Source organism: Gopherus flavomarginatus, chromosome 22, assembly GCF_025201925.1.
Source record: "Gopherus flavomarginatus isolate rGopFla2 chromosome 22, rGopFla2.mat.asm, whole genome shotgun sequence".
NCBI classification, from domain to species: Eukaryota; Metazoa; Chordata; order Testudines; family Testudinidae; genus Gopherus; species Gopherus flavomarginatus.
The window spans coordinates 9,654,405-9,676,519 of NC_066638.1; the positions used below are offsets into that span (position 1 = coordinate 9,654,405).

At 53.7% G+C, this 22,115-nt stretch overlaps 1 protein-coding gene across 1 annotated transcript in view; it reads left to right on the plus strand.

The window, feature by feature from the left end:
• The window catches only part of EXTL1 (exostosin like glycosyltransferase 1), a 47,099-nt gene that overhangs the window by 19,725 nt on the left and 5,259 nt on the right, over nucleotides 1–22,115 (plus strand). The window contains exons 2-6 of the mRNA XM_050931984.1: nucleotides 15,498–15,591; nucleotides 16,201–16,308; nucleotides 18,579–18,698; nucleotides 21,302–21,434; nucleotides 21,512–21,630. Of these exons, the coding sequence (XP_050787941.1) occupies nucleotides 15,498–15,591; nucleotides 16,201–16,308; nucleotides 18,579–18,698; nucleotides 21,302–21,434; nucleotides 21,512–21,630 (574 nt within the window). The remainder of the gene's footprint in view (nucleotides 1–15,497; nucleotides 15,592–16,200; nucleotides 16,309–18,578; nucleotides 18,699–21,301; nucleotides 21,435–21,511; nucleotides 21,631–22,115) is intronic.

Below are 22,115 nucleotides of genomic sequence, written 5' to 3' on the forward strand. Positions count from 1 at the left end.
AGTAATCCTCAGTCCCTCCCATCTGGCTTTCTTTTAGTGAAATCGAGGACACCCCACCCATCTCCCAGAATTTGATGATTCTGGCTCAGAACTCTACAACTCAGGCCTAGTCCTCTTGCTCCCAGAGGGCGGGGAGGGCTGTACCAGGCCCTCACTCGCTTAGGACCGGACCCGTTGCTGGTTCAGTGATTCAAACAGTTTCCTACCCTAGAGGCCTAGAGTATTTCCCCTTTCACCCTGCAAGCGAACCAAGAGTAGATAAGTGCCTGCTCCGTTGCTAGCAGGGGTAAGATGGGCCTAGCACAGCAACAAGCTGCTTGGCCTTAACTTTCCAACTGCATGAAACACATGCATGTTACTGCCTGCATCACGGAGCCTGAAGGAGGCAGAGGAAGGGCTTGCAAGCAGCTCAGGCTCCCAAATTGCCTGCACAAACAGGTTTTGTGCCCTGATAAAGAGCGTCTTGCAGCATCTTTGTTCTGCTGCAGGAAGAACGCTGGTAAAAACCAATGCTTATTGGAAAAGCTCAATCCAATGAGTGAAACCCACTGTCGTCAACCCCACCCCCGGCCCCTCATCCCAGACCTGCTGTTTTGCTTCTGAATGACACGAGCGGATGAACAGAGATCAGAGAGTTTATGTCCCTCGGGTTGTATGGAAACAGGGAAGCACTGATTGCTCGTAAGCCACAGAACGTCAGTAGCAAAGCGTTTCCATAAGGAATCTTTGGCCTTCTCAGCCCTGCCGGCGTTGGCTGCCACTTCATTTCCCTGGCTGATAAAGCTGACCTCCGACAGCCCTGGAAAATGCCCCCTTTCCCGCTCTCTCTCTGGGTACAAATACCCCTTTTTCTCTGGCCCCGTGGGAGCACGAGATCTCCCCTTCTCTCTTCGTTCCATGGTATAAATACCCTCATTCCCATCCTGCTGGGAAACAGCCAACTCCTGAGTCGCCACTTTCCTACCTGGCGCTTCCAAGTGAAACTTAAACCTATCGTCCCTGCTGCTTTGCTGGAGCTGGGGCCTGAAGTTAGCTGCATGTTTCTGGAAGGGGGAATGTTTTCACTTCTTAATCTGGCCGTGTAAATCACAGGCTGCAGTCTCTTGGGTCCCAGTCTCCTGGGGCTCTGTGAGTGCAGAGAAAGAATCCGGGCTCCTTTCAGGCCGTTTTCGGTTAAAATTCAGTAGCGGCCGGTGGCAGAACATTTGGTTTGGATGCCAAGTCTTACAGAAATCGCTCTGGCTCTGGCATGTTTCTAGCAACAGCTGTTTCATGCCCAGTGCCCTTCCCTCATCGAGCTGAACTGTGACCTTGGTTGGGGTCATTCCTTTTCAGCTGAGAAACACGTTGCAATTGCTACAATTGCAAGCTTGAGTTCTCCTCCACTGAGGGTTTTAAATTCACCTTAGGAAAGGCTATGGTCGAATGCAGTGGTTTTCAACCAGTGGTCTGCAGACTATGTCTAAGATTTCCAAAGGGGTCTGCCCCACCATTCCAAATGTTTTAGGCGTCTGCTAATGAAAAAAGGTTGAAAACCACCAGTCTGAATGCTAGCGCAGTGGCCTAGGGGACAGGCCAGCTGTGTTCTAATCCTGGTTCTGCTACACACTTGCTCTATGCCCATCGTGCCATTGTCAGTTGTATCCATTTAGACTGCAAACTCGTCAGGGGAGAGTGTGTCTCTTACGGTGTTTTGTACTGCACCTGGCACGGTGAGGCCGTGGCTTTGATGGAGGCACCACTGTCAGGCGAATAATAGGGCTGGAAGGATTTTCTCTGAAAAACTTTGAACGAAGGGGCAACTTTTTTTCACTTCATTCAAATTTTTAATTCCACAGGGTTCTTCGGATTTTCAGTGAAATGAACATTGTCAGCTTGTTTTAGGAGCTGAAAGATGAACAGGATCCAGGGTCAGCTCTTTGATTGGTTCTATTTACCAGCTAATTAGGATTTTCCCCTGGAGGCGCCAGCAGCAGTGTTGAGAGACAGAGAAGCAGCTCTGCCTGAACAGACTGCAGTTGTCATTTAAGTTTCAGTCATTTTGGGGCGGAGGGAAGAGTTTCACTTTTGTAGCCTTGTAAACAAGTGCCGTGATAGGCACCTACCCAGAACCTTCCACCTTAAGCAGCGGGTACTAGCTACTGCTACTGGCCTAGGTGGATCCCTGGGTCCAGGTGGCAGGGCAGCCTGCAGGGTCCGAGAAGGAATGGCAGTCTCCATCCAGGGGCCCATTCCCCAGTGTGTGGGCACCTGACAAACGGGGGTGATTTATCTTGGGGTCATATTACTCCTGCTTCACAGGTGGGGAACTGAGGCAGTGACTTGCCCCTCATGGGGGAGTCTGGGGCTGAACTGGGATTGGAACCCAGGCCTTATAAGCCCCACCTGAGAGCCTTAACCCCAAGCTCATCCTTCCTCCTACATAACCTTCACTCCCAGCTCGCTGGTTCAAATCCCGTCCCCCTCTGCAGCAACCAAAAGTCATTGCCCTCAGATAGCTGTTTAGTGGCCTGTGGGAACGGAACATGATGCAAGTTCCATACAAATAAACGTCATTCCAAAGCCCCCACCGGTGGCTGTGTTGTTGGCAGTCCAAGAATTGGGGCCAATGGGCAGAGAGCACCATGAAAAGCAAACTCCTCGCTCAGCCCCACAGTTGAGCCGAGGCACGTCAGCCGGGTACCGAGCGCCCGCTGCCACTCTGAGGAGAAGCAGATCTCCAGGGCCGTTACACCAGCGGCTTTCCCCAGCCTAGCATTAGCATCTCTTTTTAAATAGCCAGTGCCTGGCCTCAGCTCCACTTTGATAAGTGACTGTAGTGGGGTCACTCTGATTTACACAGGGATCATGGCCATCAGCATCCTGCCAAGGTGGAGCTGGTGTAACATTGACACCAGGGGACAGATTCTGTGCTGAGCTGCAGTGCAGCTGCCGCAGAATCATTGGGTGGGGGCTGGAGCGAGAATACACGAAACTTGACTTCTGCTGCTGTCTTGAAAGGGGCATCAACGGGACACCAAACCCTCTGTGAAAGGGATATGGCTCCCTCTGCCTCTCAGGTGGCTGGCCTTACGTGCTCCCCTAGGGTGTGGCTATACTGTGATAAAACCACACAGCACTGAGTCTTAGAGCCTGGAGCAGCTGACTCAGCCCTGCAGTCCGAGCCCCACGAGCCTAAACACAGCAGTGAAGACCTCTGGGCTTGCGCTGAGCCTGGGCGTTGAGACTCTCCCCACTTGTGGGCTCCAGCCTGATCCCCAAATAGCTGCAATTTTCTAGTGCTATGAGCCAGAGTCAGCTGAACCCAGGCCTGCCACAGCTCTATGGCCATGCAGACGTACCCTGAGATTCCTCGTGACTTGGTTGACCAGTCAGTGGAGCTTTTGGCCCAAACTGATTAAAATAGGGGCTCAAAAATCATGCCTGGTGTTTTCAGGGAATTGGGCAGAAACATCACTGGACACATCAGCATTTACTGGAACTTGCCTTGTGCTCTCCTCCGAGCCCAGGAATGAACCTGTCACCCACACTGGGGTGTAAGGGCAGCACGCTGGTGAGAGAGCGGCTTCCCTGACATTTCTTCTAATACAGAAGATCAGAATTGGGGAGCCGGATGGATTCTGCTCTTAGTTGCACTGGGATCATTTCAATGGAGCCGCTCCAGAATTACACTGGTGCAACCGGCCCAAGAAATAACGGAGCCAATCCACTAGATAAATCCCAGCATTCAATGAGGGAAAATAGCTGCAGGCACAGAGAGATGCATCCAGGGGTTTAAGAGACTGCCTCACTCCCCAGGCTGTGGCTGTCGCTCGCCCTGGCTTGGGAACTGCAGCAGAACAGAGGGGGGCAATCAGCTGAGAAAGCACCAGCCGAGGCCTTTGCTAATGAAATTTCATGGGAATGTGATTTTTGTTGAGATCCTATTTTAAGTTACCCCCCATCTCTGCAGGTAGCTCAAGTAAGAACAAGGATGTTAATGAGATGAACTGAACCAATGGGGTTTTCAGCATCTATCCGAGGAGTCTGGCTCAGTTCCCTGGAGGTGTTTTTTGTTCATAAACTTTATGCTGTCAATACATCAGCTCCCAGCTGGGGCTAATTTACCAAATCCAGCCAGCTGCCTGCAGAACATGCTTGGGACCCGCTGACAGCAGCCGTCAGCGGGGAAGGTTTAGGCGGATGCATCTTTAAATGAGTGAAATGGATTGGGCTGTCAGAGGGAAGCATCCCTCTGCTGTGATGGGGCAGGGGGGCATTCTGAGGCTGTGAAAGCCTGCCTGGCCGGACGGTTCTAAGCTGAACCGGGTGTGCAGAGAACGCTCACAGCCCTATTGCATCCCCCAGGAAAAAGTGCACAACAGCCAGGCTGCCAGATTCCCATGGGGGCTTTGACCCCCAAGTTATGGGGTATCTGGAGAGGCGCTCAGGCTTGTTATACAGCTGTGGGGGGGATTTTCAGATGCACCAGTGTGGCTTTCAGGAGGACTTGTGCACCTAAGTCACTTCAGTGACTTTGAAAAGCTCACTGCCCTGTATCACCCCTGCTGGGCAATATGGTCCTGCCAGTGCTCCCTGCCTCAACTTCCTTCCCCAAGGTGGGTTTTTGGGGCTCTGCACACACAGCTTGGAGCTGGAGCTGGGGCTTATCCCTCCAGCCAAGTCACAAACACACCGAACTTCCTCCAGGGGAGCAAAGAGCTAACAAACGAGAAAGGTCCTTCTGGGTCTTCAGCCCTGGGACCAGCCCCTTTCAGGGCCATCTTTGAGTCTTTCCTCTGCTCTGGTATAGAGCACTCATCCCCCAAGCCTGGTTTCCCTGCCGTACCGGTGTTCTCAGACCATGGCCTGCTTACTGCCTGGTGGCATCCAGCTTCCTACAGACCCTAGCTCGGGGCCTTCCGTGTGCTAACTCCCAGACTTTGCTCTCGGTCCTTTTATATGGCCCAGCTGTCCATTAAACTATCACCTGACCCTCCTTCATCCCACCCCTTCAGGCTGGGAAGCAGCTAAATAATTATGACACAGATGTGGCTGGCCCCATCTCCTCTTAAAGGGGCCAGTCACCCTTGTGACATCACCCATAAGGGCTAGCAACACAAGGCACATCTATACCGGAGGTGTCGACTCTGCAGGTGCTCTGGGGCTCAAGCACCCCCTGAAAAAAACCACCCACCAGCCACAGCCCTTCCGTAGGGCCACCGATCAGCTGTTCTGTGGCTGGTAGGAGGTGCTTGGGGGAGGGCGGAGAAGCTGTGCACAGGCCAGGGGCCTTGAGGAGGAGGTGGAGCCGGGGCAGGGAGAGGCAGAGTGAGGGCAAGGCCTTGGGGGAAGAGACGGAGTGGGGGTGGGAGCTCATGGTGGAACAGGGTTGAACACAAATAGAAGTCAGTGCCTCTGGTCTGTACTGCAATCACGGGGCGTAATTACAGCTTGAGCTGACATTCCGGAGCTAGCTTTAATGTAGCCAGTTAGAGTCCCGGCATGATGAAGCCATGGCCAAGTGCGCTTCGGTGCCAGTGGGACAAACCCGCCCAGAGGCCCGGGTGTTTGCTCGTGGGGTAGCCCAGGGTGAAGCAGATGCTGCTGTGGCTTCATGCTCTGGTACCCAAGCTGGCTAGATTGAAGCTAGTTCGGGTCCATCTACTCACGCTGCTGTCACAGCCTGCGATTGCTGCACAGACAGACCCAATATTGGGAGGTGGCTCTACACTCCTTCAGCGATCAGAGGTGTTGGATCCATCCAGGGCTCTGTGCGTCACTGAGACAGGAGACCTGACGGGACCCGGTGACATTCCCTTGGCTGCAATCCAAAAGGCAGCCCAGCGCCATATGGATTTAAAGACAAGCAAACTGTTTACCGGGGCTGGAAAACCTCCATGGGCGAGGCTCCAGCCAAACCCGCAAGCCAGGCCAAGAGAAGCAGACTGCTGGGCTTGCCAGCGCTGAGACTGTTCAACGCGAGCAGCATGAGAACACGGGGGGTGGGGCAGTAGGAGCTGGAGGCCCTCCAGCCTGGAGCCCTTTCTCTGCTGGGGCGAAGGCAGCGAGGGTGTTCTCTGCCGCTGCACCAGATTGCCAAGCTGCTGCAAGGTCAGGGCGATGTCTTTGTGCCTGTCCAGGGCTGTCCAGGGTGGCCCCGGCGGGATTTGGGGAGGGATGGGGAATCTGTCCGCCCTGCTTCTTGTGAGCATAGCAGAGATAAGGCAGGTTTCTGGACAGCGTGCTCGGACAGGGTTGTCGCAGCACTGTTCAGTGAATGCAGACAGCAATGCTGTTTGCTAGCTCAGGGAGATGAAACCTGTGCTCGCCCAGCCGGGCTGGAGCCTCCACCCTTCGGATCGATAGCATGGGGAGCACAGAGGGCTCAAAATAGCCCTGCCTGCACTCCAGCCCGGCCAGCAACGGGGTCAGCTACAGAGCGGGCAGGGCCTGAGTGGGAAGAATGGGTTCCTAGGAAAGATACAGGGAAAGGGCGTGGGGATTTCCAGGGACACGGGAGATTGAAGGTGATGGGGGTCACCAGTGCCAGTGTAACAGGAGCAGTGGAACAAGCCACCTCTGTGTGTGATGTGCTCAGCTCCTGCAGTGAGACCTGGGATAACATAGAAAAAGGCCTGATTTTGTGTGCGTGTGTGCGTGTGTGAGCGAGCGTTGACTTGTTTATTCTTGCTTGGGAGGGACAAGGATACATGATTTTGAGGCCAGCGTACTGTCATCACTCCCTATTGCACAGGCCACTGTGACATCATCAGGTGTCATATCGCCATGAAATGCTTCAGTCAGTAGCATGACATCACTGTCATCCAATTCTCAGGGTGGAGAATAATATCAGCATACAATGCTTGGGTGGGTGCAACGTCATTGCTGGGCAAGGCTAAGGCAGGCATGATGTCACAGTGGAAATCTTGATGGGTGTGACATCATTGTTATTCAGTGCTACAGTGGGTGTGATGTCATCCTTGTGGAATGCTCAGATGGGTGCGACATCATTGCTATGTGTGATGTCATCCCCATGGAATGCTCAGCAAGGTGTGACATCATTCTCTGCAGTGCTGGTGTGGGTGTGATGTCATCACTGTGGAATGCTCAGCAAAGTGTGACTTCATTCTCTGCAGTGCTGGTGTGGGTGTGATGTCATCACTGTGGAGTGCTCAGCCGGGTGTGACATCATTCTCTGCAGTGCTGGTGTGGGTGTGATGTCATCACTGTGGAATGCTCAGCCGGGTGTGACATCATTCTCTGCAGTGCTGGTGTGGGTGTGATGTCATCACTGTGGAATGCTCAGATGGGTGCGATGGCTTTGCTGATCCCCTGAGCAGGAGTCCAGCCCATTTCTGGTTAGGCTAGAGCAGGTCCAGTCCAACACACCCCTGGATGTTACATGCAGGAGGTCTCTTCCCCCTCTTCCCGAGTACCAGGAGCTGAGCTCTGCCCAGCCCGGGGAATAGTGGCTCCTTGTTCTTTCTGCCCCTTCCCTCCTTGGTGGTGGAGCTTAGAGAAGAAACAGAAGGTGGGTCTGTCCAAAAGGAACATAAATATTGGATTTTCCTGTGCGGTTGCAGGGACCCAGCCATGAATGTGCCTCTCACAGTCCAGCTGCACAGAAACCTCTTTCATAGTACAGTGCTGCGCTTTGGAGAACGAAACCCTGAAGGGGAAACAGTCACCCTCAACCCGGGGCACTTCAGGCACATTAGGGAAGGGGGAGTTGCCTGGAGGAGGCACTGGTGTTCGGCGTCCAAGAAATTAGCTGAGGGGAGGGGGTGGATCATGCTGGGGAAGTGCTTTAGCGGATAAGAGGCTGGCGTCAATGCCTGGGACTCGTATGTGAGGATCCAAGAGAAACAGCGACCGGGGGGAAGGCTTGGGAGACGGAAGCAGCAGACTGGAAATACCTAGACGCCTTGGATCACCCACAATCGGCTCCCAGAAGGGCTGGCTTGGCCCCTCTGCCTTCAAAAGCACATAAACACGAGCAAGGAGGAGGGTCTTTTACGTGAGACGGGAATCTGAGCAGAGGCCTCGTGCATTCATCAAAAGCAAGGAGGGTTTTGCCTTTGGCTTGGTAGGAACAGGAATCCCCCAGTTCTGCCTCCACCCTTGCGTGGACATTAAATATCGTGGGACAATAATTTAAAGGGATTTTTTTCCCCCAGTATCCACAGCCAGAATCTCTCCTCCCCTCCCGCCTGCTGCCGTGCCAGATCTCACAAGGGCAGCTTCTGCTTGGGGTTAGGCCCGGGTACAAGTCACCCAGAAGGTAACGCCGCTGAAGTCAGGGGGTTCCTCCTGATTCACACCGGGATAAGTGGGCAGAGTCTGGCTCGGCCGATTGACGGGGGTGGGGGATGACTGTAAGGAACGGGGAGCAGAGGAATGGGGGAGCACTGGAGGGTGAGTGTGCAGGGATTGGGGTATTTAACCTAGGGATTGGGGTGGGAGGAGGGAGCCCCTGTGGTAGTTTTGTTCCAGGCAAAACGGACCAGCCCGAATTCTGGCCTCCTTCCCCCTGCCCTCTCCAGAAACGCTCTCACTCCAAAGCTGCCTCTGCCCCAGACACTCTGCCACCCTCCCCAGAATCAACTCATCTTCCATGCCGCACCTTAGATCTCCCTGCCCAGTCAGGCAGCCCCACCCACTCCAGCAGGCAGCTGACAGGCCCCCATTCCTCCCCATGCCACACTGCACCTCCCACTGACCCAGGGGCCCCTGTCCTGGGTCCCAATCCTGGCTCCGAGTCTGAGTGCTCTGGGTGGGGAACAGAGTCAGGAGCATGTGCTCAGCTTGCAGAAAACTCAGCTCGAACGCTAGCTCATTCTTGATCTAGGCGTCTCCACACGCGGGGGGCGGAGAAACCACCTTGTGTTCTGGGGTTGTCCTGTCAGGAATGCTCCCAGGGCCTACCCAGCAGAAAGCTGCACTGTGCCTCCATGCATGGGGCTCTGGGAGGGGAATGCACGGCTCTGTGAACAGGACTGTGCTGAGATCTCTGCCCGGCTGCGTCTGCTTAACAATGTGTCCCGCCTGGCTGTCTGCGAGGGTTAAGCACGCCCAGTGGCGTGAGGCTGCGAGGTGTATAACGGGCCTCATTCTGATCTCGCTGCTTTACGCTGCTGCTTTCCAGAATCACTCCCGTCCCATGAGGCTCCCCTCTGAGCAGAAGGGCCGTCCTGTGGACTGGCACTTGGGAGATCTGGAGTCAATTCCCTTGCTTTGCTACAGACTCCTGCTGTCATGTTGGGCTGGTTGTTGAGTCTTCCTGGGCCTCAGTTTCCCCCCTGGAACATGGACGGCAAGGCGGGTCGGAAACAAGACATTCTGTTTTGCAACAAAATATGAGGTTTTGACCTTTGTTTTCATTCTGCAGCAGAGGGAAAACGAGGCAAAATTAATGAGAGCAAGTGAGCACCACCCCAGAATAGCCACTCGCCTGGAGGTTAGCGCAGTCCCTGGGACGGTCGAGGTACAAGTAATCTGGGTTTCCCGCATGCCAGGCGACTGCCCTGCCCACGTAGCTATTCTGGGGTGGTGCTCTTGCTCCCCCTCCCCCTCCCCCCCGTCCCCAATTCCATCCTGGACTTGAGAAATGAAAAAACATTTCATCGTAAACTTACCATCTGGCTTTACTCATAACCCTTCCTTGCTCTTGTCTGTTTCCTCTGAGTTCTTTGGGGCAGGGACTCTGGCTGCCTACGTGCATGCAGCACCAGGCCCTATAGGGCCCTGATTTCAGCCCAGGCCTGTCGGCGCTGTGATCATTGTATTATTAAAAGCAAAGGGTGTGACCGAGCAGGTTGGCCTGCAGCGAGCTCGCATCCCGTCTGCCTTTCGGGGGTGTCGCTGCAGTGCTCCAGCCAGAAAACAAGGATTGGGATTCCCAGCATCCCTCAGGTAAGAAAATGCCCTCCAGGAAGCAGCAGCAAAGGGCAGGAGCCAGCAGGGGAGCCATCCTGGCCCCTTCCCTCCCCTTCCCTTCAGATTGTGGAAAAGTCAAACGCTCCCCTCCGCTGGGTGATCTCGTCCCTTCCACTGCACCACCAGGGGCCATTGTGGGGGCAGCTCCTGAGCGGTCGGTCACTGCAGCAGGTTTATGGAGGAGGCAGTCTAGACTTCTGTCCCCTGCAGCCATGCCTGATTCTGACCCCCAGCTGGCTAGGAAGGGGTGTCTGGAGCCACTTGCAACATAGACTCCCTCTGTCCTTGTCCTACAGGTGCCACATTGCAGCTGGCACAGTGGGGCAAAGAGGGACCCTTGGGTCCCCACTCTCTGTGCGTGTAGACAGGGCCAGTTACAGTCTGAACTTTTATCAGTAGCAGCCAACGGGACACGCTGTCCCTGGCGCCTCCTTCCCCTCATGGACCAGGACCGCACTTTGCAAGGAGCTGGACATCACGCTGAGGATCGTACTCTCCAGTGGCTCAGAGATCAGGTCCCTGCCCATTACAGGGTGCTGCCGGAAGACAAATATTTAATCTCCGATAAATGATCCCCTCCTGCTTGACAAACGTCTGTTATCATTTCCTCACGTATCACGCCTTGCGACTCAGCATGTTGGCGTACGCCCAAGCAGCCCCCTCCCGTTGGCTGAACAGCTTCCCGGGCTCCAATGTCACATGGAAGGAGAAGGGATCACATTGCTCTGAGGTCTGGAATATCACAGTCCAGATCTGAAGACTCTCTGTGGCAACAGAGCTGGGAAGGAGAGAAACTCTGGCCAGGACAGTGATGAGAGAGTTAGGAAAGATGAGCAGAGCCTGGTTTAAATAGGGTGGGACCTAGAAGTTTCCATAGGGGTTGGAAGTTGCTGAGCGTCTCCTGAGACGGACTGAGTGGCCTCAACCCCACTGGCCTGTACTAGATATTCACCTTGCAGGATCGGGCCCTGGGCGTGGTTTTATTTAAAAAAAAAATCACAAGAGATAGAGGGTGAGATGAACTGCACCTACTCCATGCTGCCATGGTGACACACAGAAGACAGCATTTGGCTGGGGATTCTCCTGGCATAGGGGGCAGGAACTCCCTAGTGGGCAAAGACCCAGCCTAGTTAGCTCCAATACCATGCAGGCACTCTGTTGGCAGAGGGGCCCCTGAGGACTGTTGCCAGATGGTGCAAATTGGAGCAGCCCTCAGGCTGCTCTAACCTATGGCGGCTCACAGGGCCCAACGGAGAATCAGGGAGTTGATTACACGTATCGGGGGTAGCTGTGTTAGTCTGTATCCACAAAAACAGCAAGGAATCCGGTGGCACCTTAAAGACTAACATTTATTTGGGCATAAGCTTTCGTGGGTAAAAAACCTCACTTCTTCAGATGCAAAAAACCCACGAAAGTTTATGCCCAAATAAGTCTGTTATTCTTTAAGGTGCCACCGGACTCGGAGCTGATTACAGTAATCAGCTATACCATCCACTGCACTGAGTGGAAACAGCACAGCAGAAAATCTGGCCCAGTATTTTGGGCTCCAAGAGTAACTCAGCGGGGTTTAAGAAATATGAATACAGTCACTTGTGCTCTCTGTGACACCAGAGATTATGGAAATTGAGAGAATTTATACTAATCGGATTGACTGTGCCCAATCGATTCCAATTCTTTACTCTTTGCATTTTACTCAGCTTGGACTGTGAAAACAGCCTGGTCAGTTTCACTCCCGTTTAAGTCAATTGCACTTCCAGTAGCACAAGGCTGCGGCTGGCTGAGTTGCCAACACAGCAGAGGAATGTTTAGCTCAGACGAAATACTGTTTTCATTGGCATTTCAAAATCAAACTTCATGAAAAATATTTGCATTAATATTAGGCTTTACAAACCGAAACGCTGGGCTCCAATAGGCCAGGCCATTGTTTGTGTAACTGTGACAACCATACACAGGGCCGCTGAGAGCGGGTTCGGGCCCTGGTGAAACAATTTTTTTCAGGCCCCCCAGCAAAGGCGGACTGGCTAAACAGGGCTGATGGACCACCAGGGCCCGGTAATTTGTACCGGCTTCCACCCCCCTCTTGTCAGCCCTGTCCTACAGCCAAGACTAGTTAGGTTTTAATCAGCAGCATCTAATGGATACACAAATGGGTGGCTGCCGCTGGCCTGGCTTTCTGCATGCGTTTGCTCATTGCTGAAGGCGACATGATCCGAGTCATACGCTCCAATGTAAAAACTCGCCGCAACCTCACCCCCACAGAAACCACCCTGGCATTTGGCACTAATTGCCCCCCTCTGGTTGGCAGGCTCGGGGGGGGATGCTGAGGGCTGATCTGATCCCCAGAGGGTGGTCTGTTTCCAGCTCAGAGCCGAGGCATGCCAGTAGCAGGGGGAGAAATGCAGCATGAGGGGGAAACTGGCCTGATGCAGCTCATATTGGGCTTGTTCTGTGGAAACAAAAGTATTTCAGTCTCCAGGGCTGACCTTCGACTGACTCTCAGTTCACCACACAAAATCAAACGACTACAAACCGGTTCTTAAAATGCGGCCCAAGTGGCGCTGAGGTCTGATGAGAGTTCTGGACTCTCTCCCCTGCTGGGGATTCTCCAGGCAGGGAGGGGTGGGCATTCCCTAGAGTGCATATAGCCAGCATAAAGTAGCTTCGATGCCATCCTTTCTGCAGCCCTTGCTGCAGGGGGGCACTCCATTGGCAGGTGGTCCTTTGAGGGTTGGGTTCTCAAAGCTTTCCAGACTGTGACCCTGTGTTACAGCTGAATGAAGTTTCAGGACCTCCCTCTTAAATCTAGCTAAAAGGAAGGGAGGGTGGACAGCCCCCAGGTGGAGAACCCATGCCATAGGCTGCAGGGCTGGGGCGGTGGAGGGCACTTTTTGGCTGGGCCAAACAAGAGTGACAGTGACCCTGTGCCCCAGGTGGCAATGCCACTCATTCAGATGTAGAGGGGATGGGTGTAGGGACTCATGGGCCAGGGGCAGGGCAGGCTGCCGGGGAAAATGTGTGCTCCCTGCCACTTTAAATGGGGCTCTGCAGTCCCTGTCTAAAGCAACATACGCTGAAAGAGTGGAGAAAGGCACAGCCCTGTCAGGGCTGATTCTCCACTCTGGCACGTGGAGTGCAGAAGGTGGGGCCCACAAGGATTCTAAAAATTAATACTGGCCACTCCAGGCTGGTATTAAACTCCCAAGGTTACAGCTTTTCTCTGACCTTGGATGGGTAAATGCTGCCACCACCCAAGTGCAAAAGACTCGTTTTAGGACCCAGGAAGGCACACTTGGGAATTCCTTCCTGTAGGGTACCCTCAAGCCCCTTCACCGCCCCCACCTCCCAACTGGGGAAGAGCTGAGAAAGAAAACAAAGGAAATCAGCTGTTACCACCCGCTAATTAAAAAGCATGTGCACGAACCTCTTAAGACACAAACATTCAAATCCTGTTCTTAAAAAAGGTAAATTTTATCAATAACCATAAGAAAGAAATCCATTTGAAAACTCAGGCTACTGCTAGATTTTAAAAGAACAATTCCCAAAATTAAGCACCCAAAATAGCTTTCTTGGGGGTTCAGCTTAAAGGTTACAAGCAAACAAAAGCATGTGAGGTTAGCACAGAGGAGTCCACTGGCCATAAGAAATAAACAGAAATAAACCTAAACGCGTCTTCCTAAACATTTCCTGATCTACTTACATAGCCGGGTTTTCAAATAAGCAGTTTCTAGGTATGATTCTGATGGCTTCATGTGTGGCCCAAGCTTCTCACAGGTCCCCTCTTCCTTGGAGAACAACAACAGACACAGAGGGGAAATTTCCCACCCAATTTTAAAAAGTTGTAGCCTTCCCATTGGCTCTTTCGGTCAGGTGCTCACTCCCTTCTTTTACCTATGGACTTTTTTAACCCTTTACAGGTAAATCAAGTAGAGAACAGCTACTAACAGAGCTGGCTGGGTGTTCATTTGTCACAGTCCCCGACACCGTCGTGTCTGAGCACTTCACAAGCAGTGATGCTTTAACCTCACAACACCCCATGTCAGTTTCACTAGCCCCATTTCACAGATGGGAAACAGGCACAGAGTCACTCACGAGTCAGTGGTAGAGCCCCCACTAAATCAAACTCCTCTTGAGTTTCACGCCGATGCTTTTTCCACACGACCATCTCCTCTCCAGCATGCTGAGGTTATACGCCTGGAGGATCACAGGCCGCCTTGCCGGAGGATCTAAACACACCGAGACCCAGGAACACCTGGGTTCTAATCCCAGCTCAGACACTGACACCTCTCTTTGGCCTTGGACAAGTCACTTAGTTCTACCTCTGGTTCAGCTTCTCCTTTGTCAACTGGGGACGATGATAGTGGCTTTGTGCGCGGGTACGTGGAGGGGGCAATTCTGAGGGTTAGCTCAAGCCTGACAAATGCTAAGGCATATTAAGCTTTCTGACAGCCCCCTCTGGGGATAAGAATGGAATTTAGGTTGTGAGCTTTGAGGCCGGGTCTGTTTGTCCAGCACCTTGCACACTGGGTCCTGGCTCATCACTGGAGCACCCTGGAGCTGTGGTAATACAATCATAATAATGTAATGCTTCGCCTTGGCTTTGGGTTCTGAGTAATTATTTACAGCATTTGTGCTGTCACCACACTGAGGTCATCGGCTCTGGCCAGTGAACCGGCTGCATGTGATGTTGGGTGGCACGTCTCTAGAAGAGATCTTTGTGGCCCCAAAGCTTCTCTGCTACATGACACGCAGCTGAGAGATGGCATGTTATCGACTGCTCCCTCTTCAACAGTGTCCAAAAGTCCAATTTTCATCCAAAGTAAATTTAATCATCTAGTTTGTGCCCCTTCATATTGCTATGGCAGTGGTCAACACATGGTGCCGTTACATGGAATCTTACAAGTTTATTTTTTTTGGCAGGCAAGGAAGAAACTGTTGTGTTTTGTGATGATGTTTCTTTCTGGGAGAGCTGTAGCAAGCAGCAGGGAGGGTGCTCCCCACCTTAGGGCTGGTCTACACTGGGCAGGAGCGGGAATCGATCTAAGATATACAACTTCAGCTATGTGAATAGTGTAGCTGAAGTCGAAGTATCTTAGTTCAACTTACCTGGTCATCCTCACAGCGGCAAGTTGACCGCCACAACTCCCTCGTTGACTCTACTTACTCCTCCTGCTGAGGTGGAGTACGGGCATTGATTTGGGGATCGATTTATCACGTCAAGACGAGACACGATAAATTGATCCCTGACAGATTGATTACTACCTGCCCATCTGGAGGGTAGTGTAGACATGGCCTTAGTCTCTCCAACTGGAGTAAATTCTGGAGGCTGAGATGCTCCCTGGCTACAGGGCTTTGGTATTTGGGCTCAGAGTCTTGACAGAAAGGATGCCTGCATGCTATTTGTGACCACCTCTGTTCTAGGACTGATATATATGAATCCTCGAGGTCTTGCCACTGAAATAATACAACTGTGCTGAGGACACTTAAGTCGACAAGGGGGGTGGGGGAGCTTTGTGCCACATGGAAGGAAAAGAGAGCTCTAAAACTAGAGGTTTCTAACCGGAACTGCATTTTGTTCCTAGGTTTGACTATCAGGAATTGCTCCACAACTCCACCTTCTGTATCATCCCTCGCGGCAGGCGGCTGGGCTCCTTCCGCTTCCTGGAAGCACTGCAGGTACCACTGAGGGCGAGACAGAGAGAAATATCTGTAGTCAGTCCATGAATTTCCCTCTTCACCCCAATCCCAGGGCACAGGAGCCTCTGAGAATGAAGAGAGAGAAGCAGAGCAAGAGCCTGCACCTTCCCCCTTCCCCACACACTAATCTCAACTTCTCCGATCCTGTTCTTTAGAGATCTGTCCCCCTTCCCCATCCTCCTTCCTCTTCGCTCCTTCTACCCTCTTCTCTTCTCCCACTTCCATCCCCTTCCCTGCCACCCTCCAGTCCCTCCCTCCCCCTGCCGCTAGCCCTTCCTCTCCATTCCCTTGGTAGAGAGGCAGCCGTCAGGAGGGTCCCTGAGGAAATCATGCCTTCCTCGGGCTGGCCGTGAGAAGGGTTAATGCTCCCAGGTCTTGGACGAAAGTGGGCTTTGAAAGGGGGCTCTTTAGAAAGTACTTGGGCTTCTAATACCACTAGTCAGCTGCTGTGCGCCTACCTTGGGCCTGCTGTTTCCCCCACCCCTGTCAGACCCAGCGGCCGGGCTGTCGATCCCTGAGCTGGTGGCTACAAGGCTCGATGGCCTGGGTCTCACGAGTGCCGTTGTCTGCTGTTTCTCATCGCTCTAGGCCGCTTGCATCCCAGTGCTGCTCAGTAATGGCTGGGAGCTGCCGTTCTCCGAAGTGATCGACTGGAGTAAATCGGCCATTGTCGGGGACGAGAGGCTCCTCCTGCAGGTAACGCAGCGCCATGCTGCCTATGAGATGGCACCATGCAGTGCCATCGCGTGAAGTGCCTTTCGCTCACAGCGCCGGACATCGGATCACCCTGTTCTGGCAGCCTGGCTCTGGGATGGACGGGTGGCTCATTCGTTAGCTGGCTGCTGCGACAGAGCCAGCCGGGGCAGCCAGCAATCAGAAATTGGCCAACCGGTCGTTCCCTCTCCCAACCCTTGTGGCAGATGTGTCCTGCCTCACCCTCCCAGAGCTAGCTTAGAGCCTGGCTGCTCCCACTGAAGTCAGGGTGAGCTTTGCTAGTGACTTTGGGGGTGCGGGCAGGCAGGATTGGAAGGATCATTAACACCCTGCAGGGACGGCTTAAGGGAGAGTGCTAGAGAGGCTTAATAGAAGGCCTGAGGGGATGCCAGAGAAACTCGCTCATTGCTGCAAAATGCATTGCCTGCAGGTCATTGAAAATGGTGCCTGGCCTGTGCCCTTGTCAGCGCAAAACGATGGATTTGTCTAGGCCCCAGCGGCGTGTCCAGGCACCAGCGCTCCAAGCGGGTGCCTGGGGTGGCAAGCCACGGGGGCACTCTGCTGGTTCCTGCGAGGGTGGCAGTCAGGCAGCCTTCAGCAGCGCACCTGTGAGAGGTCCGCCGGTAACATGGATTCGGTGGCAATTCGGCAGCGGGTACCCTGAAGCCACGGGACTGGTGGACCTCCTGCAGGCATGCTGCAGAAGTCGCGGGACTGGGGACCTTCCACAGGTGTGCTGCTGAAGGCAGCCTGCCTGCCATACTAGGGGGGGCAAAAAAGCGAGAGCCGCCCCTGGTAGGCCCTATATAAACAAGCCTGCTGTGCACCTCTGCAAGGAACATTAAAGGCTAGATTGTACCTTTAGGCTCAGCCCTGAGCAAGGAAGGGCTGGCATTTAAGCATTTTAGCTGCCATCGCCCCTCCCCTCCCCGGAGCAGCAGTGTGAGGAACAGACCCCTTCCCCCTTGCTCTGAGTGTGTAATAATTTGCTACTGGCCTATAGCCACAGCAAGTTCCAGTGAGCTCCAGGACAGCTCAGCTGAGCTGTGCTGGCTGGCACATTGAGGGGGAAGCCAAAGGTCCCCTTGCCCACTCCTCCACACCTGCTCCCCTGGGGTGGGTGGGGTGAGCCAGTGCGATGCACCCAAACCCAAGGTCCAAAGAGCCATGACAGGACTGGCAGACGAAGGCCTGACTCCCCCTTAGTGCCCTGCAGGGGTGTCACGTTAACTGTTGAATATTGACTCCTTAAATGGGCAGTGGAACTTCACGTTCCTCTGATTGTTCCAGGCCAGGCTGGACGTTTCCAAACACACCTTTCTGGGGTAAGTGTGAAGTGACCTTCCCAGCTGCTAATCTGGGCTGGTGCAGACCAGTGGTATTGCAGGCAGGCTCCAGGTTCCAATGCTTTGGACGGGACCAGGGCTGCCCGATACACAGCGACCTGCTTTTTGCTGACTGTGGGCGTCCCAGGCAGACAGCCACATTGGGAAGACATCAAGAGGCAGTCGGGGTTTTGGGGTAAGAGGTGCCACACCTCTTCCCTGGGCTGGATTGCACCCCATAATGTGCCGGTGTCACAATGGGCAGACAGTCCTAGTCACAATCTAACCCAGAATACCTCTGTTTCATTTTAGGAAAGATGGCCCAATGGTTAAGGCACTAGCCTGAAACTTAGGTTCAATGCCCTGCTCTGCCACAGACATCTTGGGTGGCCTTGGGACAGTCACTTTGTCTCTCTGTGCTGCAGTTCCCCATCTGTACAATGGGGAGCCTAGCACTGCCCTGCCTCACCTGCCCCAGGAATGGGGGCTCGATACATAACAGAGAAAGGCAGACAATCCCCATACTAGGTAGGGAAAACTGCACCCCTTTTAGAGAGGGAGAAACCAAGACATGGGGTAGTTATGTGACATCGCCAAGGCAACAGAGAAAGTCAGTGGCAGAGCTAAAAGTAGACCTGAAGACTCCCAAGGCCCACTCACAAAACACTCACAAAAGAACCCTTGTAGGGGTCTGTTTGATATGAGGGCAAGAGTCCTTTTAAGGATTTGCACATCGGGCTAAGAAAAGTGGCTAGATTGAGGCCTGTTTTTGCTTAAAATGTTTTTAATCCTACAGTGCTCTGGCCAGGGTTAGGGCCTGGCTCCCCACGGCCACAATTGGAGGGAGACACTGCCTGGCTGCATAAACCTTACTAACCCCATCCCCTCTCTTTGTCTCCCTCTTTCCGTGGTTTCTGTCCTGCTCAGATTCCTTCCACGGTTCGCTGTATCCACAGTGACAAGATCCTGGCATTCCAGCAGCAAACCCAGTTCCTGTGGGAAGCATATTTCTCCTCCGTGGAGAAAATAGTGCAAACTACCCTTGAGGTGAGCCACAAACTTCTGGTATCTCTCCCACAGCAGCTCCCTCGGTGACCTTTCCATGTAGTTCAGGTTTTTTTAAACAGGCTGCCTCGCAGCAGCAACAAGAGCTGGGTGGTGGAAAATCCCACCCTGTCTCCATCCCGTAGCAGGGGAAAGCTGATCAAGAGAGAGGGACTAGCACCGGCTCAGGGCAGGAGTGAGTAGACTGATGGGAAATATATAGCTACTACCGTGCCAGCCACTAGGGGGCACTGTAGGGGGTGGGGCAGGAGTGCTGGTTGAAGGGGGACTGCCTAGCTACTCCAGTCCCTGCCTCTCCCAGCGGGCTGCTGTGGGATAGGGTGCTAGCTATGCAAGAGGAGCGTATGCCAAGTGTCTCCGTCAGCCTCACTGGGCAATATTTTTGTGGACTTTTCTGGTCTGTGTGTTAGCAGCTGGGATTGGAGAGGAAGATGAGTTTGTTCAGCTAAGTGGAAGGGGACAATAACAGATGTTGCCCACGGACCTGTTGCCTTCTGGCTTCAGGGCAATTCAAATCCCTGCTGTTGCCACTCTGGGCACTCGACCTCACATTTTCCTGAGTAGCTCAATGGAAAGAAAAGACTTTAACTGAACGCGATAAGCAGGATGCCTTGACCACAGGAAGGCAGCTGCCGCACAGCATCCGCCAGGGCTTCCCAGCTCTGCCCCATGTTTGGCTTCTAACCCAGTTTCTCCCTGGAGTGGAACATGGGCTATTAGACCTGTTCCTGAAGAGCATTTGTGTTTCATACGCCGCTCTCTTCCTTTAAGGCATCACTGGATGGTAGGGGATAAGCCAGTAAAGAAACAAGTTCTCTAGCTAATTCTCTACCAAGCTACCTCTCTGCCTTTACCATGTTCTCCTCCCCTGGAGACCACAGGTTCAAAACCACCTGGCTCCGTTATGACCAACATTTACCATCTGATGGCTCTTCAGTGGCACAAGTGAAGTGAGCATGGGGGGCTCTCAGCACAGCTCCCAGTGGACAGGTTTCCACATCAGCGAGACCATCCCCCAAACTGATGACCTCAGCAAGGGCAGGAACTCAAGCAGACCCGGGGCCAAAGTCATCCTCAGTGTAACTCCACTGCAATCCGTGATGTTGCACCAGGGATGAATTTGGAACCCTGGTGCTCACTTATCACAGCAAGCCCCTGACACACTGGCAGGGCAGGGCAGGGGAAGCTTGCCCTGTGGTGGGCTGAGACCACTGGCCAACATCATCTGATTGATTCCTTGAACTGTGCTGAGCTCCCTCGTCTCTGTCTTTCTCCACCTTTTGTCTCTGGTCTTACTGTGAGCTCTTTGGGGCAGGGGATATTTTTCCGTTCCGTTTGTACAGCACCTAGCACACCAGGGTCCTGGGGCTCCCGGGTGCTACTACAGCACAATATATAAATTTCATAATCATAGTAACAATAATAACTAACAGAAGCCTTCAGGCCCCAGGGCCACCCATGGCACCGCTCTGCTGAGTGCTAACTTCACACACGGCAAAGCTGTGAGTCTTTTGAATGGCATTTCCCCTTTGGGAGCAAGACATGGACTCATCAATATTGTTTACACAAAGCCTCCCATTGGAAAGGAGAGCTGTGGGATGGTGTCACGATCCAGAGCTCACCTGCCGCCGATAAATAGAAAAGAGTTCGCTATCTATCCGTCAGTGTTGTTTCTGGAACAGCCCGCCAGCATGGGCTGCAGGGAGGCCGCTTCTCCCAGTTATTCTGGTTGGGTCGGAAGAAGGAAGTGCCAGGAACTCTGGTCTGTGCCGTTTCCAGCCCTGTTGTCGCAGCTCAGCAAGGCTGAGATAGTTCAAAGCAGCATAGTTGGCCGCTCATCCAAACTAAATGCCTCGAACTTCTGAGGTTTGCTCAGTGTTATAAATAGGGAGTGAGCTCCCGGGCCAGATTTTGTACCCGTGGGGAGGTGCCAGCATGAGCAAAGGGCTCAGCATCTGGCTCCAAAGTGCCCTGAACTCCTGGGGGGATGGTTCAGCTCAGGATAGCTGGCCACTTCTAGAGCCGGGGGCTTGGTTTCAGCCCAGCTCCTAGGTATGTGTTTGGGCCTGGATTCTGCTTCCAGTCACTGGTGTAAATAAGGAGGAACGCCACTGAAATCAGTGCAGTTACCCTGGGGGAAAGCTGGTGCAGCAAGGGAATCAGGGAGTTATGCATTGGCCACCGTACAGTATGAGCAGGAGCCCCCCTCCTCCCCCCAACTTTCAGGGCTGAGGGATGGTTTCGGATGGAAGCCAAGCAAGATTCAGTGACAAAGAGGGGCAAAACATGGTGGATTTGAATCGGTTTCATGCTGATTTGAACCTCAGCAAAACTCAGGGGTATGAGCCTTCCCTCTCCAAATCAGCCCCTCTTCCCCACAACTCTGCACAACTGCCAGGTCCTGCCGTGCCATCCGGGGCTCAGCAGAGCGCACTGCACTCTGTGTTTGGGTGAGGTGTGGGGGCCTGGCTTGCATTGTCCCAGCCCCGGGTTTGCAACTGCACGTCGTCGCCTCTGCGGAGCACTGCTGGATTGATGAGCTGCTTGCTGCTAGGGTGATGAAAGCCGTCTCCATCTCCCCCCAGATAATAAAGGATCGGCTGTTTCTTCGAGAATCCCGCCCCAAGTTCTTGTGGAACACCCTGCCGGGGGGGCTGCTGGCTCTGCCGGAGTATTCCACCCACCTTGCCGACTTCCCTTTCTACCACCTGCAGCACGGTAGGAACCGCTCCCCCTGCCCACGCCCTGGCGCGTCCCTCGGGAACCCCGGACTGATCCGCTCTCTCCCTTTGCAGGGTCCAGCCCCTCCGGCAAGTTCACAGCTTTCATCCGGGCTGTCTCCCCCGTGGTCTCCCTCTCCCAGCCCATCCTCAAGCTCATCCAGGCCGTCTCCAGATCCCAGCACTGCGCCCAGGTCAGGGGCAAAGGTTAACTCCCCCCCCCCCCAGCTCTCAGTTGTAGCGCTGCGGAAGAGAAGGCTAGGGCCTAAGCTACTGGTTTGTCTTCCTGATAGAACTAGAGCCAGGCCTGAACCAGATACCTCTGGGCTTTGGGAACATTTGGGTTGGATCCAAACCCGTCTCCCATAGGAATGACTGGAAAGGCTCCCACTGACTCCGGCAGGCACTGGGTCTGGGGCCACGGCAGGTTAGACCCACCTCTGACAACGGCAGATAGAGACCCGGAAAGGCCCTGGCAGCTCAGCAGAGCTGCTGAGCCCCCAAAAACCTCCACCAGAAAGTCAGCCCACAGCTGCTCCATTCGCACCAACCGAGCAACGCTAATCTACGCCCGCTGAGGATCTGGCCCCACTGATTTCAATGGAGCGATGCTGAATCATCCCATGTGGGGATCTGACCCACTCACACCTAGGGCGTGACACTGATTTATGCCAGCTGG